Source organism: Heterocephalus glaber, unplaced genomic scaffold (assembly GCF_053883595.1).
Source record: "Heterocephalus glaber isolate CG9 unplaced genomic scaffold, H.glaber_assembly_v1.0 deba00001472, whole genome shotgun sequence".
NCBI lineage: Eukaryota > Metazoa > Chordata > Mammalia > Rodentia > Bathyergidae > Heterocephalus > Heterocephalus glaber.
The window spans coordinates 35,045,949-35,064,368 of NW_028258315.1; the positions used below are offsets into that span (position 1 = coordinate 35,045,949).

The 18,420-nt window shown below is 36.0% G+C and overlaps 1 protein-coding gene across 10 annotated transcripts in view; it reads right to left on the reverse strand.

Moving 5' to 3' along the window:
• Window positions 1-18,420, reverse strand: part of Larp4b (La ribonucleoprotein 4B) — a 93,880-nt gene that overhangs the window by 50,753 nt on the left and 24,707 nt on the right. For 4 of the 10 annotated variants that reach the window (XM_021266353.1, XM_087181940.1, XM_021266355.2 and 1 more), the window contains 4 exons: window positions 14,768-14,887; window positions 13,412-13,471; window positions 532-679; window positions 145-285 (listed from right to left, as the gene is read on the reverse strand). In XM_021266353.1, the coding sequence (XP_021122012.1) occupies window positions 145-285; window positions 532-679; window positions 13,412-13,471; window positions 14,768-14,848 (430 nt within the window). In that variant the 5' untranslated portion in view covers window positions 14,849-14,887. The other 6 variants (XM_087181939.1, XM_021266351.2, XM_021266349.2 and 3 more) reach the window with 6 other exon arrangements.

Consider the following 18,420-nt stretch of genomic DNA (forward strand, 5'->3'; position numbering starts at 1 on the left):
CTCTGCACCCAGGTGAGACTGAGTTTAAAGGAGAGTTAAAAGGAGGCAATGAAAGGTATATTGCTTAGACAAATATTTAGTAAACCAAAAAATTTTTAAAGCCCATACTCTATATGCAAATGAACTCAATAAAAACAGCTTTACCTGTTTCATTATTTTCAGGCAGTGATTCGTATTCAGAGTTGTCCAGAGCCAGGGTGTTCATGTCTGTCTGGTCTGACTCCTGTACATCTGGGAATGCTGCATTCTCATGACTTCTGTCACCATCGCCACTGGCATCCAATCCTGTAATTGCAATTTTATGCCCAAAAAGCAATGTTAGAATAATTTTCCCTTAAAATAAAACAAAGTTTACACTTGTATTTACTGAAATCTTTAACTGGATTATAAAAGATCTCCAGGCTCTATGTACTATTACAAATCAGAATATAGATATGAATCATCAAATTTCCTAAATACAGATCAAAATGTTAACAAAGGCAAAGACTTGAGAGCAGGGCACTCCTGGTCATGCCCAGGTCCACAACTCACCCTGTGGGCTGCAGTCTGCTTGAGAGCCGGGCACCTCTTCCCATGTGGCACTCACACCAACAGCTGCATTACTTGCTTCTAAATGTAACATATGAGTCCCCCATACTTTTGCATTGGGGTTGAGCTCTGAAACCTTAGTTGTTGGTACCTAGGGAAAAAAACTGATATATTATTTTCATCCAAATTTCAACTAAGTACAATTTTAATTATCAACACAAAGTTAAATTTTTTTTTTCCTTGCAGTACTGGGGATTGAATCTAAGGGCACTTTACCACTGAGCTACATGACCAACCTTTTTAATTTTGAGAAAGGGTCTAAGTCACCAAGGTTAGACTCACATTTGTGATTCTCCCACCTCAGTCTTCCAAATGCTGGGATTACAGGTATGCGCCACCATACAGGCTAAAAGTACATTTACATTAGAATAATTTAGGACAAAAGGTTTGCGCCTATCTATTTATACATACCTTTGGGATGATATTGGGTTCAAAAAATAACCAAAAGTAGATATAGCCAAAATTCCATCTAATTCACTGTTAGATTCTTAACTTTCTCCTAAACACAGGCTCTAAAAGCTGCAAATGACTGACATGTTCCCTGCCTTCACAGAGTTCAGGATCTCATGGACTGTATAACTATAAAAACTGATTATTTCCCATACTACCTAATATAAGTCACAATTTATAGATTTATAAATTTGAATAAATGTAGATGGATAAATTTAAAAAATAAAGCTTCAAACACAGTCAAAGGTGTTGAAGATGAAAGTTCCTCCTAAGGACAAGGGTCTGTCAGCTACTGCACGAAAAAGCTAAGCCATCTACTAAAATGATAACACATCTCCCATTTTCAACATAACTACTTATTCTCATTCTTAAAGAGCTTCAATAGCATCTCAGGAGCTTCTTCAGAATACAACTTCCCTGTCCTACCACAGGGGAACCTCCAGGTGATCCCAATGCTGCTAGTCTAGAGCTCTGGAATAGGCTCTCACTAGGGGAAGAGGGGGTATGGCTGGGGGTGGGAGGTCGGGGCTTGAGTCTAACTCTGCCACAGACAGCTGTGTAAGGTGGAACCAGTTACTTAACCTCTAAAAGCCTCACCTGGAAAGTCAATTTCACAGTTCTCACCTTGTGGTCACTGAAACGGGATATCTACAGCACTTAGCATTGTACCTGACATACTTCAGGCACTCATTAAATCACTCTAACAAAGGATGTTCAGTAAGTTAAGACCATGGCAGTCCTCCGCTCAAACACGAGAGCCCTCCCTCCAATGGCTGCCTGGCTCATTCAGAGTAAAATATGAAGTTCTTACTGGCCAGAATACCCTCATGTGACTACTGCCTCTCTGGCCTCATTCATTTCGGCTCATTCTGACTTCCTTGGTGTTTCTAAATACACAAGCACTTTTGTTACTCCTGTTCTGTTCATCCAGAATGCCAGGTACCCACATGGCATGTATATTAGCAATTTTCAAAAGACAGAATAAATCCACACTGCCTCAGGTAAAAAGGTTGGCAGTGAAAGTCACAAAACTTACCGAAACAGAGTGTAAGACTTGAGGATATATATATAATATTATATATATATATGCATGCTCTCATTATATATATATATATATATATATATATATATATTTTTTTTTTTTTTTCATGCTTTGGAAGCAACTTATTTACTGCTCTTCTAGTCACTGGGCAATAATTAAAACGGCACACCCGCAAAGCCAAATGCTTAAATGAGTACTTATCTGGAATTCTTTTTATTTAAGTACTGGTAACAGAGAAAAGAACAGGGTACTCCTCCTTTAGGAATATTATTATAATCAAGAAACACTGATTCTTCAATTTCCCTGCTTACATTAGTTTAAACTTTTAGTCCATCTTTGGCTTCTGCACAGGGTTAGTTTCTCACTTCTCTACCATCCACCTACCTAACATGTATGTCCTACAAGCTCACTAGCATGTCTATGCCAAGCACTGTGTTTAGCAATCTGGATGTAATGATGAATAAAATGGACATTTCCTCACAGAGCTAGGTGAGGGGTACAGAAGACACTCCCTGTTTCATACATACCACTCTTCAACATATCTATCTTCTTTACCTGTTTTGTTTTTAAATTATTTTCCTATCTTCTTCCCTATTCTATTTGGAAAAATCACCTTTTCTGATTAGGATCTGTTCTCTTTTTAGTAAACACCACACAATCAAGTCTTCACACCTCAGTTTAATTCCTTTAATTGCACCCACTTAACAGACTTAGCTTCTGCATATCTTACACACTTTAAACTCCCAACACTAACATTAATCTTTTTCATTTTAAGCATCTTTTGCAGTAGACTGTTGCACACCACCAATATATGTTTTGCGGTTTATTAATACAAATCATTCATCATCTTGGCTGTAAAGTGGCTGTAATCAGCACTTTTTTTTTTTGGTACCGGGGATCGAACTCAGGTCCTTGTGCTTGCAAGGCAGGCGGCGGAACCACTGAGCTAAATCCCCGGTCCCATAACCAGTACTTTGAAAACTGTTATGGCACAACATGCCTGGTCTCCCATAGCCAGTGGGTGAGTCATTCACACACTCTTGGGTAGTGGCCACCATAGACATTTTCCTCACCACTGTGTCACTAATACTAGCAGAGTGCAGCGCTTAACAGGAAAGTGCTCTGGAAATATGGTGAATAATTTGATATTTAATGAAGTAATAATACAGAAAACTGTATTTTCTACTATATGACAACTTGTGCAAGGTTTTATGCCACAAATGAATGGGACCCTATCCTTAAGAAATTATTAGCTTTTAAGGGGTAAACAAATCCAAATTAAGTATCAGGAACTTAGCACAATGTTAGGGAGTTAACCAGTATTCCAAAAATGTTGTGCAGAAGAGATGAAAGAAGGGGTGAAAACACTGAGACTTTTTTGGCTTGTTTTTGGTTTCTTTTTCTGACAAGTTCTCACTTTGTAGTTCAGCCTAGCCTTGAACTAACTATGTAGCCCAGACTGGCTTCAAACTCATGGCACTCCACCTGCCTCAGTCTCTTAAGTGCTGGGATTATAGACATGTGCCACCTCGCTCAGCCCAAACCACTGAAACTTTTAATTTAGACTTAAAGACATGGCAACTAACATTCAAGAGTTTATTCTACACACTTATCTATACTGAATCAGAACAAGCCTAGGAAGTAGTTATTACTTGCCCCCATGTCAAAAATAAGAAATCCAAGGCAAAAAAAGTTTAAAAACTTACCCATAAAAAAGATGGTAATTAGAAAACTGTGTCCTAATATCAGCAGAAACAACAGTTTCATCAGAATTCATTAACTTCTCATAGTTCACATGACAAACAGTTTTTACTATATGAAGATCTAAAACAACTAGCATTTCTTTAAATTACACATTTTGTTCTCAAAGGGGATGGGGATCAAGAGATGGATGAAGGGAGGGTAGGGGGAAAGAAGAGATAAAGGATGTAAAAAAACAACTGGGATGTGTTATGTACATGTACCAACTTTCCACAAGGAATGTAAACATGTAGGAATGTACTACACACATGTACTAATGAACTAAAATTTTTTAAAAAGAGAAAAAAATAAAAGCAAATTATGGCTCAGGAGATACTAAAAATTCATGAAGAACACTAAAGCTGGGAGAAAATGATATAAGCTGAAAGAGTCTAGAAATAATTCCAAGAATAAAATGCAAACTTATTTTTGAAAAAAAGTTATTCAACTGTAGTTATATAGAACTCCAAATGATTACCAGGAAGTCTTTACTTTCACGTGTGTGGCTATGTCTTATCTTGCACTAAAAATTTATGGGTAAGCAATGGTTATTAAAATCAGAAGCCACATTCTGAAGTGATTTCACATAAATAACCAATGTTACTTCTCTTTGAACGTGAAGCACTAAGTTCTGATACCCTAAAGAAACTCTTCCACCCACCTCACAAAATACAGTCCATTAAAAATAGTATTAATTCATAAATATGTATTTCATGTTCATGAAACAAAATGCTCCATCTAATAAATTAGAGTATTATCACAGAGCAGGAACAAGTAGGTAGAGAAAGAAAAATAGGCGAGATAATAAAGGAAAGAAACGCTCCAAGTAAGCCCATACAATTATTCCTGGAGTTGCACTAAAAAATTTAATAATTCAAAGCAATTCACTGACTTCACAGCCATGCAGATGTCAACCTCCAATTCTTTATTTGTAAAATAGGGAGAGAGCTGCTATATAAATAGGTAACAATACTTTTGAAAACAGTTGTGAAGGCAAGACTACACCATTAAAAATGGTAATGCCTCAAATTAGAAATGTTCAGACACAACTCATAATTGAAAAGTTAATTTAAAACTGAAACCACATATCTTGCTCAAAGCCAAAGACAGAAAATTATTTGCACTCTCCATGGATGTACCAAGCAGCAAGCAGTTAGTGAACTGTAACTACACACGTTTAGATGAAAGATCCAATATATGTATTTTAATTTTATAGTGTTTCCTCTATAACTATTTAAACGAGAAAAACTGATGAACTTGCAGGTAACTTTGGCAACACTTTCAGATATGAGTGTGGATTCTGTGTAAAGAAAAATGTATAATTCCTTAAATTATGTTATGGGATTTCTACTGTTTATTCCCATAGTATAGATATGAATATTTGAAGTTATCTCTTTAATATCAAGTTTTTCTTGACTAATGCCAAAAAATCATTAAGTTATGAACTAATTTTGCTATTCCAAGTGCAGTTGGCCTTCTGTATTCATGGATTCCACATGAATCAAAAATACTTCTTTTTTTGATCCCTGGCTCCAAAAAAAAAAAACAGAACTGCTTTAAAAAAACTGGATATGTAGTAAACATGTACAAACTTTTTTATTATTTCCTCAAGTAATACGGTATAACTACTTCCATGGCATTTAAATGTATTAGATATTACAAGTAATTTAGAGATGATTTCATGGGAGGATTATGTAGATTATGTGCAAATAGTACGCCATTTTACAATGGAACTTGATCATCCATGAATTTTGGTATCTTTGGGGCTCTTGGAAACAATCCCTCAACAACACCGGTTCCATATGTGTGTTTTATAAGCAATATTAGTTTCTGGTTGTTGAATAATGTTTGCCTTTATTATACAATTTATTGAAAAGATGCTCAATTTAGGTGCCCCAGAATCATCTGCAAAGGTTCTTCCCAATCAGTAGGACCAGCTCATCACAGGGACCTGAGAAAGAGCTCCATGGTGATTCTGACTGAAAGAAAACAGAACCAAGGTTGTAGAGGCAGTTAAAAGTAGAAAATTTTACCTGCTTTAAACAGATATAATAGAAAAGTAGCAGAAAGCACAGATTTTTAAGTTTAGTTTATAATTACAAGTGTGACTGACTTACACTATTGGCTCAAATCCTAGCTAAAACATACTACACTGACCATATGACAAGATCCCTGCAAAAGGGCTCCAACTATACTGAGGCAATAGCAACATCCACAAAGAACAGTCTGCATAAAGGTGTGTGATATATAAACAAACTCTGGCTAAAATACAACAAATTCTCCAATTTGGAAATGGTTAAGTTGATGTTATATTAATTCAGAGCTTTATGTAAGTATTCAAACCACCACCATTTAGAAAAAAGCTTAATTTAAAAGCACACAAAAGGTAAAGGTAACCATATCAGAGCACAATAATAAGTACTGATAAAAGCATACTTACTAACTGTTCACCTCTACTTTGCAAACCCCAAACAACACCGTGCTCTTTCAGTGGTAGCTGGTAAGGGGGGTGTTCCAATGAAAATGAAGCATTGTCTAAGTCCTGTGGCTTATTGTGTGGACCCTCACTAAATATCTGTTCATCTTCTATTGCATCTTTTGTGACTGTATTAGTCCATAGATAGCCTGCTTGATATCCACCACATCCATTTGCCAGTCTTTCAGAAAATATCTGTCTTGTCAACCCTCCCATCGGGTAATAAGAGAATTCATTCAAAAAATGGGAGTAGTATTCCTCTGGGAAACTCTGCCAATCCACTTTTGGAGAATTTTTAGAAATATTTAAGAGATCTGTGAGTGATAAAACATGGTCATGTCTTGGTACTACAATTTCTTTGCTGTCAACTGGAATGACAGGAATTACTTGATGTGTGTTGAAAGGGATAGTTGTGTTTCCATTCACTTGGGTGGGATCAACACCAATTCCCATAAAATGTATTTTACTATTTAAAGTACATTCTTTAGCTGTGGACTTGACATTTCTTTCTGTGCAATGGTATGCAAGTCCATTTGTCCCACATGGATCTAAGCAGTCAATATCAATATTGTCTTTCTCCAAATAAAGTCTCTCTTTCTCTTTTTTACATGTTACTTTTGACTTACTCAACTCTGATCCATTGTCAGCAAAGGAATCAAAAACTTCTTTAGTTGAGTCACAGCAAATTTGCTTCGGTTTTGAGCTTTCATCAGTATTAATAGAGTTCTTTTCTACAACTTCTGGCTTCTGTATAACTAAATTTGAACTTTGACTTAAAGGTGGCACAATATTAAGATCTTTATCTTTGTAGTCATTCACTCTATGGGTTTCAAAATGTTTTCGTATTTGATTAATTTCAGAATCACGATTTTTTATTGTACTAGAACTAATACAAGTTAGTGCATCTTCACCAGGCATTGCCTTGCATTTTAGTTCATCTGTTTCCCAGTCAAAGATTGTTTTAGAATCTGACTTGACATTTTCTATATGTTCTTTACTTCTCTCTCTATAATTAGCATTCTGTGATTCTTGCTCAGCATTTTCTAATCTGTGAGGACCACTCCGTTGGTCATGTAATACACTGACTGAACTCTTCCCATATATTTCATCTTCCGTTTTATCATGCAGGCCTGCTTCCCTTTCTTCTTTGTCAGTACAAGTGAAAATAAATGCAGAAGACATAAAGATACCCTGAAGAGATCTGGAGTGATCATGAGACTCATTATTTGGAGGCACTCTTTGTGAAATTCCAAGTTTTGGAATGTCTACCCCTTGGATTGTCCCCTCTGTGTCCGATTCACACTCCACGTGAGTTAAATCACATGTCTGTATCTGAGCCTTGTCTATTCTGCTACCTGCACATAGATCTGATGGACACCAAGATTTCAACTCAGAAGCCCTTCTACCATGACCTTCAGGCTCCAAATCACTAACTTTATCCTCATCGTCATAAGAAAAGCTATTTTCAGATCTCAATGACAGCTTTTCTCTGTTTTCCAGCTGGGGACTTCTGGTACTCTCCCCTTGGTACTGCTCCTTCCTCACCATGAGTCCTGAGAAGGGCATGAGATCAAGGCTGCCATCAAGTCTTCTGGGGGTCCCTTCTCTTAAATTAGCATGAGCTGAGAGACACTCATTTCCAAAGCTCTCTGAAGTGATAAACCTTTCGGGATTTAAATTAGTTCTATCTAGACCAAAGGAAAGGATACTATCTGAGCAGCCAACACTGACATGGAAATAACTTTTGTCTTTCAGTGGATTTACAGAGTTATTTCCTGCTTCCTTTTTAGAGTTTAAACTTTGATTGACACTAATTGTTACAGCCTCAGGTTCATCATTCTCTTTAACATATGCAGTGTCATTAAATAAATTAACAGATGAGTCATCCATCTGACCTCCTATTTCTGAAATATGGCTCTCTCTCTCTTTGGGGATGGTGCACATGCATTTTAGTGAGTCATTGTCTATGTTAATATTTAATTCAGGGAGTAGGCCAATATTATGTAATGTACTACTTTCTGTGTAATCTTTAGGAAATATGGCGTAAGGTTCTGCCTTCAAAGTCTCAGCCTTCAGGTTACCAATATTTGCTTCACAAGATGGATCACTGTCTACCAAAAGCTCAAAACTAGGCTTAGTTTCTTCATTAAATACATCTTTCCCTTCATTTGGGCTCTGCATACCCTGGGGTGACAGATCTTCCTGCTGCAGTTTTAATTCTCCAGCCCCTTGTTCAGCATACAAGACTGAACATTCTTTCCTGTTAACTAGAGGCCAATTCACTCTGTGAATCCCCTCAGAGGTAACAGCTGAATGACATTCTTCTTCTCTTGCAGCTGTTGCATACGTGGGAGTGCACAATTCCTCTTCCATATTCAGACAGTCAGGATCTATAACACAAATACTATAAAACTTGCTCTCTCTTGAATTTTTACATTGTTTGTCACCAATACAAGCAAGGTTTCCATCTTGCATCTCCCTATTCAACATATATAAAGAATTACTCTCACTGAAATTACTGATTTTAACATTTAGTATTCTTTCTTTCTCTACTAAAGATTTTTTACAAGTGGCCAGGTAACAGCACAGAGGGTCACTTACAAAAGCTTCCTCTTGCAGGCCTTGGTCAGAAGGCACCTGCACATGTGAGTGAGGCTGGTCATCTATGGAACAACCTTGTCTGTCATTACTCATGGACAATGAGTCACAGACACTCTCAGCATTTTGCTCAATAACAATATTTGAGCTCTTATCATTCTCATCTAAATTTTTATACCTAGTTAAGAACTTATATATCGAAGAGGAAATAGAGTTCATTGACTGCTTTGTTCTATGATCTTGTTTGTGGCCATACCCTATAAAAGTTCTAGTCCACTTCTTAATGCCAGCAGCTGGTCTGCTGGCTCCATTTTCAACATTGTAAAGCTCATCACCTTCAAGGGTATCAAATAATGAAGATAAAGTTTTACTTATCTTGTTCTTCGGTTCCTTCTTCTCCACAGAATTTTGTAACAGACCAATTTTCTCGTTGTCATTGTCAACACTTAATTCCTTGCCGAAGCAACAACCCATGTTTGAAAGTTCAAAAACTCACTTTACAATGCTTGTCCTTTTCTGAGCCTCTACAAATGCATCTCACACTAACTTAACTATGGTTTCTGCAAAGAAGCCAACACCCACACACCAAAAATAACTCTGCACAGCAGTCACATGTTCCTGCCACTCAAATCCAAATCCAAATGACAAGAATGCCCTGCCTGACAACCACCACACTCCATGTGCTGAAATCCAAACAGTACCTGGAATCCAAAGGTTCAGAACAGCAAAAAGATAAGCTACCTATTATTTTTTCATAAACTCAATTTTAAAAACCAACTAAAGCTGTCTCAGCTTAAAGATTTTCACACTTCTGATTTTTCTATAGTGATTAGTATTTCCTGAATTATATTTCATGGGACCGTGGCAAAGAAGTTAGTTTCCAAATTCCTAAAAAGGAAAACAATATTAGAAATTTGTTCTTTAATATTTATACCTAGTCATTGTTTTACCTAATTTTCTAGCTTCAAAAAATAATGCCCGTGAGTATAAAAGAATAATATAATTATATCAGGCATGAAAATGGATGGTGTTATAGACACATTTTTAAGTATTTATGGTGAAATGACAAACTGACTGGGATTTGTTTAAAAATACTTCAGGAAGGCCGGGGATTTAGCTCAGTGGTGCCACCACGTGCCTCACAAGAGCAAGGTCCCAAGTTCCATCCTCGGTACCAAAAAAACAAAAACAAAAAACAACCTTCAGGAAATAAGGTAAATATATACATACATAAAATTCTAAACAATTTTGTGTAGAGTGGAGAAACGAAATGAGCAGCCTAACACAAGGATGACAAACTATTCACAAAGGGAATATTATATTATTCTCTCTACTCTGCAGATGTGTGAAAATTATAATTAAGAAAAAAGGGCAAAAGAAAAGAAACAAAATACTGTACATTCATTGTACATCTCATAGTAGAAGACTCTCAAAAGCACTATGCACTGCTTGGAAGTTTGACCTATAAGAGATCAATTAACTTACTAAAAGCAGGAAGACGTTATTTGTGTATTTGGCCATTTTCATGGAAATTCAAGCTTTCCAACTGGTAGCCTACTCCTATTCAAGATGTAGACCTATAGTAACTAATTTGAAGTTCTAGTTAATATTCATTGAAAAACTACATGATCAAAAGGTAGTTTTTTTCAAAATTTAATGAATGAATGGAAGGACTGAAGTTTTCTGATCTGTCTGTAAAGGAGTTTTAAAAGATTATTCTGAGACAGACCATGAAGTATCTATAGTGAGATAGGCATATAGAAGAGTTAGGTTTCCAAATTAAGCTTTCAAGTTTCATGTTATGATTGGAAAACATGTGGCATGATGAAGCATATTTTCCCCAAAAGTAATTTTTTATTTGTTTGTTTGTTTTTGGTACCAGGGATCAAACTCGAGTCCTTGCACTTGCGAGGCAGGCAGCAGAACCACTGAGCTAAATCCCCGGTCCTCCAAGAAGTAATTTAACATAAATATTTTTAGCTAATATTACTTTTCCATTAAACATTACCACACATGTTCCTTTCTCAAATTTGCTGCTCACTTATGACAAAATGCAACAGGTTTGTTGGAACAGAAAATGACTCTAAGGTTAAAGCAGTTCAAGGAGAATCAGACAATTTGGTTGCAAAAATGTGCAGTATGATTTAAACTTTATCTCAAACACACCCAAGGCCCTCTTGATTCCCTCTCCTATCCTCCCTATCCCTCTTCTTACTGTTAAAGTCAGGATCTTTGATACAATGTTATTGTCTACAGTATCTACCGCTCCTGAATCTATGCAGGACTATAAAATCTGGCTTTCACTAAGTAACCTCTTGGAACTACTCTTGCTAAGATCATAAATGATCAACCAATTTGTTTGAAATCTCTCAAGACAGCTGGTCATTATTTCACTTCATTTCAGGTGGCCACTCTCTTCCCCCACTTCAGGCAACACTGTTCTCTGGTTTTTTTCTCGTTTTGCTGACCTCTCTCTCCCCTTTCTAGTTTCCTTCTAGTTTCTGAAATACTGGTGGACTCCAGAGTTTCATCATTTTTCCTGTCTATACATGCAGGGAAATTTAATGCAAATTTACTACTTTAAATGTATTTGTACAAATGCTTTGAAATCCTTATTTCAAGGTTAGAACATTTAAAATATCCCTCTGTACTAGGGAAAAAAAAGAAGGGCATTTTTTTCTGTAGACACAACTGCAGATATCTTTGTTTAATGATCTACCTGTTGAACAACTGTTCAGACTTAGGACCGATGCATGCTGTTCAGACTTACAACCTGTCTTTATTTTTTGGACAGTTCTGAACATCTCATTTACAGAGTCTCAATGTCTTTTTTTGGATACAATATACCTTGTTTATATAATACTGTAATTTCTGCTGATTGTATTGTACAATACTGTAGTTTTATGTTCTATTACACACTACAGCACTGTATTAAGAATTATCCAAATAAAAGCAAAGTCATCAAGTTGAAGTTTCCTTTGATCATGCCTTTGTTCTGAATATTGTAATGTACATACTACATATAATTCCTCATTTAGTGCATTTCAATTAATGACCTAGCTGTGAGACAGGGATTAGGCTAAGTAAGGAATGTCTGTATTTCTCAATGGTATCTACCTCTATGTCCATATGCATCCTGTACCTAAAGTTCACACAAAATTTAGCAATAGGGCCAGGATTTAGCTCAGTGGTTCCATCGCCTGCCTCGCAAGCGCAAGGACCTGAGTTCAATCCCCAGTACCAAAAAAAAAAAAAGTTTCAAAATTTAGCAATACAACTTTGCATGCTGTAGTAGGGTTACAATAAATATGTATATATTCCACACTAATCTGTAAATGACTACTCCATAGAACATTTCTTACCCATCTTTATCACTCTCACTCATCTTTGTTGAATGAACACTCAAATTTAATTCAGAAAGTACTATCTGCCAACCTACTAGACACAAAATACTGAGCTAGCTATGTAAGTTAACAAGACACAAAAAAGGCAAATCCAGGCACAGAAAGTACATCTGTGATTGCCCAGGGAAGGAACAGGGATTAACTATAAATGAGCATGGTGGATAATGAAAGCATTCTAAAATTATAGTAATGGTTACACAACTGAAGAAATCTAAATATTATCAAACTGTACATTTTAAATCCAACATAAACAGTAAAATGGTGATATACTTTGTGGTGGTATCTTTTTTTTCTCCCTTGACACTGGGGATCAATGACCCAGATCCTTGTACCTACTGGTTACATGTTCTAACACTGAGCTACACCCCAACCATGTCTTACTTTTTAAAAATTCTACTTTATTAATTTCTGTATGAATTGCTGATTTGGGGGAATCAAGTTTGGGGCTTACTAAACTTGGTCAGGCCCTTAAAAGACAATCGAACTGAATTTGGAATATTCCAGAAGCATACCTATTTACATAGCTATTTGCAAACAATAAAACCAAGGTTCAGTACAAGCACCCAATGATAAATGTAAACGTTTTGTATACCTAAAATGTAACAATAAAAGGATTTAAGGGAAAAAAAAAAGAAAGATATGAAAGGGTTTCACAAAACATAGTAAGCCAGTGGCCAATAAACATGTGAAGAAAAGTCCTACTTCATCAGAAAAAACCCCCACAAAATTCAAAAAAACCAATGGAGTGCCATTTCCTTGTTTATTAGCATTTGACTTGCATCCTCTAAAACACACAGGATATCAAAATGTAAAGCTAATCATATATATACACAGCTTAACAGCAAATCATTAAGCCATTGTGATAAATATTTGAAATAAAAAAATACATTTGGCATACTGCTATTGTGAACTGTACACAGACACAGAAAAGGATACATAATATTGACATTTACTGTTCTGAGGGGGCATGATGATGAATGGACCCCTACCACCTTTTTTGAGAGACATATATAATTTCTATGTTTTTTAAACAATAAACACTGGTTGTAAGGAGATATCTGTGAGCTTCCATTGTGATTAAACAATCTGTGATTAATCACAGAAATGAATTACCTGACTCAAAGCTGGGATGGAACTTGTTTGAGAAGTGGTTTGAGATATAGGACCATTCATCTGTAAAATTGAAATTTCAAAGACATCATCACTACCATGGAAATAAAATGTATTTTTAAACCATCGTAATTAAGCAAAACCAAACCTACTGGGAAATGCAATTTTCACATGACATGACAAAGAAATTCATGACCTCATAAGGTATTCAACAGGAAACATACTGGTTCCTTAAAATTTATAATTTTGAAATTCTGACTGATGTTAGTTTCAATGGGGAAAAATTAAGAAAAGCTACTTTTTCCAAAAGCCATTTAGAAACACTAAATATTTTTGCCTGACATTATAAAATGAATGTAGGTTGTCAAAATAAATTTATAAAAAATTTAAAATACTATTTAACTCTCAATCTACAATGGCTGTAATCTTAGTATGTTTATATCTGTACTTTCTTGATTTAAAATACAAAGCTTTAAATATCTAGAATTATAATTACCTTTTGTTTTCTCTCTCACCTCATACACAGAAACAGTTTCCTCTACTAAACTATCTAAATCTTACTTTAGATTGATGTGATTTCACACACAGCACACCAAACATTGTATTTTAAAATGAGAAGGAACAAACTGGGGATTTAGCTCAGTGGTTTCACCGCCTGCTGTGCAAGCGCAAGGACTCGAGTTCGATCCCCAGTACCAAAAAAAAAAAAACCAAAAAGCAAAAACCACCCAACTAAAATGGGAAGGAACAGCAAAATCAGGACACTGGAACTAGAATTCCCCTTATCTCCTCTCCCTTGAAGTGGGCTATAAAACCTAGCAGACTTTCCCCTCAAAATCAGTCATAAGACTTTCATCCTAAAGGGGTCCCTACAGTATTCCCAGAGGAAAGGAATGTCACATAGGAACAACAAAACAAAAACAAAAACAACTGAACAAACAAGTCTTGCTTGGTTCTCCCCAGTTTATTACCATTAAATAATATCCCATTTGTCCATTCATGCTTTTCCATAACTCTCCCTTTCTGTATAAGACTTAGCATAAATATAATTTTCCTTAGGGGTGTTGTTGTCATTTCTGAAGGTTCCTATGTCACATAAAACTTGTTGCTATTTAACAATAATGGTTTTCTCTTGTTCATCTGTCTTTTATTTCAGGGATCTCAGCTACAATCCTTGGATAGGTAAGAGATCCTTTTTCTTCTAAAAGAGTATACCTGCTTTACAGGATGTAGATCCTGAGATACTTTAGTGTTACTGTTTGGATGTCCTTCTTAAGTCCAATGTATTCCTTAAGTCTAATGTACACTTGTCAACAGAAAAAAATAAATGCCTCTGGCCCTCCCTTCCAATACACCTACCAGATGAGAGCTGTCCTTTCCCTCCTGGACTCGCTGTGCCTGCGGTTCAGCCACAACTTTAGTGTCCTGATCAGAAGTCATGGGCTCCACTGGTAGAAGTTTAATGCTAATCTCAGGATGCTGTAAAATGACAAAGATAGCAAACAGGTCATTTCAAGGACATGTTAATGACTAGTTCTTAGAACGGTGTTACTAAAAAGTCTTAAAATCCTCAAGTTTTCCAGGACATGGAATCTAAGTAATTTCTGAGAACTACAGATTAATTTCTGAGAATCCTCTGGATTCTAAGTAATTTCAAGAAATCTGCCCATAATATACATCTTACCAAGAAGTAATATTTGCTTTTATTAGTTTCTTCTTCATACTAATTTGATAATGATGAAAGTATTGGCAAACCATGTGTTAACAAAACTTTTTAAACTTTTATGAAAGAAAATTTAAAATATATAAGACAGTATTTGCACACAAAATCCTAAAAATTCGCTAAGAAATCTTAAAATGCACTCACATTAGGGTTGTTGAGGTAAATATTGTCATGTTTTAAAACTATTATATTTTACATTCTGTATATGTACACCAACACTACACAGGGCATGGTATATAGGACAAATATGAATTAAATTAATACTAGGTACATAGACATTCCACATAAAGATACAAATATATAATTAAATAAGTTTTAAAAATCCACATAATCTTTTTATAAATTGTGTTGGGGGGCGTGGTATTGGAGATTGAACCATTGAACCCAAGGTTTTTGAACTGAGTTAAACCTACAGCCCTTTTTTATTTTATTTTGAGATAGGGTCTTGTCAAGTTGATAAGTTGTCCAGGTTGGGCTCAAACTTGTGATCACAAGTTCAGCCTTGATAGTGCTGAAATTACAGATGTGTACCACTCACCCAGCTGGAAATGTAATTTTCTGAATTACAGATTTTCTATAGGATTCACATGCTTTCTCACAAATTTCCTTACTCTATTCCAGGATACAATCTAGGATGATCTCACATTGCATTCAGCTGTTACTTCTGCTTAGTTCCTTCCAAACTCTAAAAATTCCTCAGTTGTTCCTTAATCTTTCATCCTCCACTCTTAAGGAGTTCTGGTTGATTATTCTGTAGAATATTCTTCCATTTAAGATGAACCTGGGACATCTTACTGTGAAACCAAAGAAGCTATGAAAGACTACTCTGCTCATATGATAGGAACATTGGAGCCATAGAAGTGAGGAGCTTCTGATGGTCAAAGATAGGATAATGTGATGATCAAAAAGAATAAATGGAATACAAGTACAATTTATAAATATCCATGAAGGCTAAAAACACCAGCAACACCACTTTGCTCACCTTTGCAGGTTGTTCAGACACTAAACACTATTCTAAAGATTATTATAGGGAAATATTAGTCTGGTTTCCTTGATGAATTGCATTTCAGAATACCAAACAACTGATGTTCACAAAATGAACTATAGCAAATAGTTAAAGAATTTTTTAAAAATCAAAATATTCTGGGCTGGGGATTTAGCTCAGTGGTTCTGCCACCTGCCTTGCAAATGCAAGGTCCCAAGTTCGACTCCCGATACCAAAAAAAAAAAATCAAAATCAAAATATTCTAACATCTAAAAAAAGAGAAGAGAGAGAGCATCAATGTCTGCTAAACTTAACAAGTAAAGAACTAAAGGGAACATTGTCAATGGTTGAGTCACAGACTTTATTGAAGATACTTTTCAGTCTTATCACTAAATTGTAATTCTAGGCATTATATTCTTCTTGATGATACAATACCATCTATGAGGTATTCTTGACAAAAAAATATATATATTTAATCACACCTCTAGAGGTGACTTCCAATTTAAAGAGAATTCTGAGAAACACGTTAGTAACACAAGACACAAAGCCATCAGCTAAACCCAAAATGTGGGACAAGGCAAATGACCTCATTTCTGTAGCAAATAAAACACATTTTTTAAAGGAGAGATTTTTATTGCTATAAAGTAAAAAAAACTAATCAAAATAACTTAATGTGAGAACTGCCTGGATTCTAAGTCAAATTGTGTTTTGTTTTTGTATGGGGGATAGAACTCAGGACCTTGCGCTTGTGAGGCAGGCGCCAGAACCAGTGAGCTAAATCCCTGGCCCCTAAGTCAAATTGTTTTTTTTGTTTGTTTTTTTTTGGTACTGGGGATGAAACTCAGGTCCTTGCACTTGCGCAGCAGGTGGCGAAACCACTAAGCTAAATCCCCAACCCTCAAATTGTTTAAAATGACATTTTGGACACAGGAAAAACTGAACACTGCCTAGGTACTAATAAAAGGTAATATATAGAATGATTTTTTACTTCAATCAAAGTGTTATAGTTAAGTTCATTTTAAAAGACCTTTTAATAAGATATAGAAACTAAAAGACTTGTGGATGAAATATACACCTGGAACTTGCTTTTAAAACATGCCAATAATTTTAAGGGGAAAAAACAAACAAAAACACAAGAATGGCAGGTTAATGGCTGATAAAACTAGGTTAACAGGTAAATTAAGGATCACAGTGGTATCTTCTCTACTTTTATACTTAAAAATGACCTGTAATGAGAAGTAAAAAAAATAAGCATGTTGGTGTGCACCAGAAATCCTAGCTTTCTGGAAGTCAGATGCAGAAGGATACCAAGTTTGAGCCCAGTGTAGGCAATTTAGCAACTATTGAGACCTTGTCTCAAAATACAAAATAAAAAGGTCTGGGTTCATAGCTCATTGCAAAGATCCTGGGTTCAATCCCCAGTACTGAAAGGGGAGGGGGCAGAAAAAGAAAATATAACTTTGATACATTATCAATACACTTAGAAACTGAATGAAGTGGGGCTCACTGTGTAGATCAGTATAGAATGCTTGTCTGTCATGTGCGAGGCTCCGGGTTTGATGGCCAGAAATTCAGAAACAAAAACAAAACAAAAGCTGAGTGTGGTGGCACACGCCTGTAATGCCAGCAGCTGGGAGGCTGAGGTAGGAGGATTGCCACAAGTTTGAGGCCAGCTTGGACTACATAGTGAGTTAAAGGCCAAACTGGACTACATAGTGAGACCTTATCTCAAAAAACCAAACCAAACCTAACCAAACTAAACAAAACAAAACCCTAACCTGAATTTTAAAACTCCACAAAAACTAGAAACTCCCAAATAGGATATAATACAAATGACATTGTTCAGTACAGTTAAATTATAACTAAAATTTTAAAAATCACAACTTTCCAAGTATTTAAAAAAAGAAAACAAATGTATCAAGAGACTAAAACACGTAAGTGTTAAGACTTGAGGACAGTCTCCTACAGTCCCAATGTTTTGAGAGCCTGTCTGGAGGCTCTAGCCAGGCAGTGCAGCTATTCATATACCCTTGACTGAGGAAATGGTCCTCCTCTGTTGGGGGTGGTCATCCTCTTTCAACCAAGCTCACAGCTTTGGGAGGGAAGTACATGGAGCGGTCAGGAAGGAAGGAGACACCCGCCTAGCCAGCCAGATCAGCCAAATCAACCCTGGCGATCAGTGGGGTGAAAAATGTTGCAGCCAGATTGCCCTCATATCTAGTCTCAATGTTTTGAATAACTTACAGTATTTTTATTACACATCTTATTAGACATCTAGCTTTGCCGATTTCATGTTAATCAAGC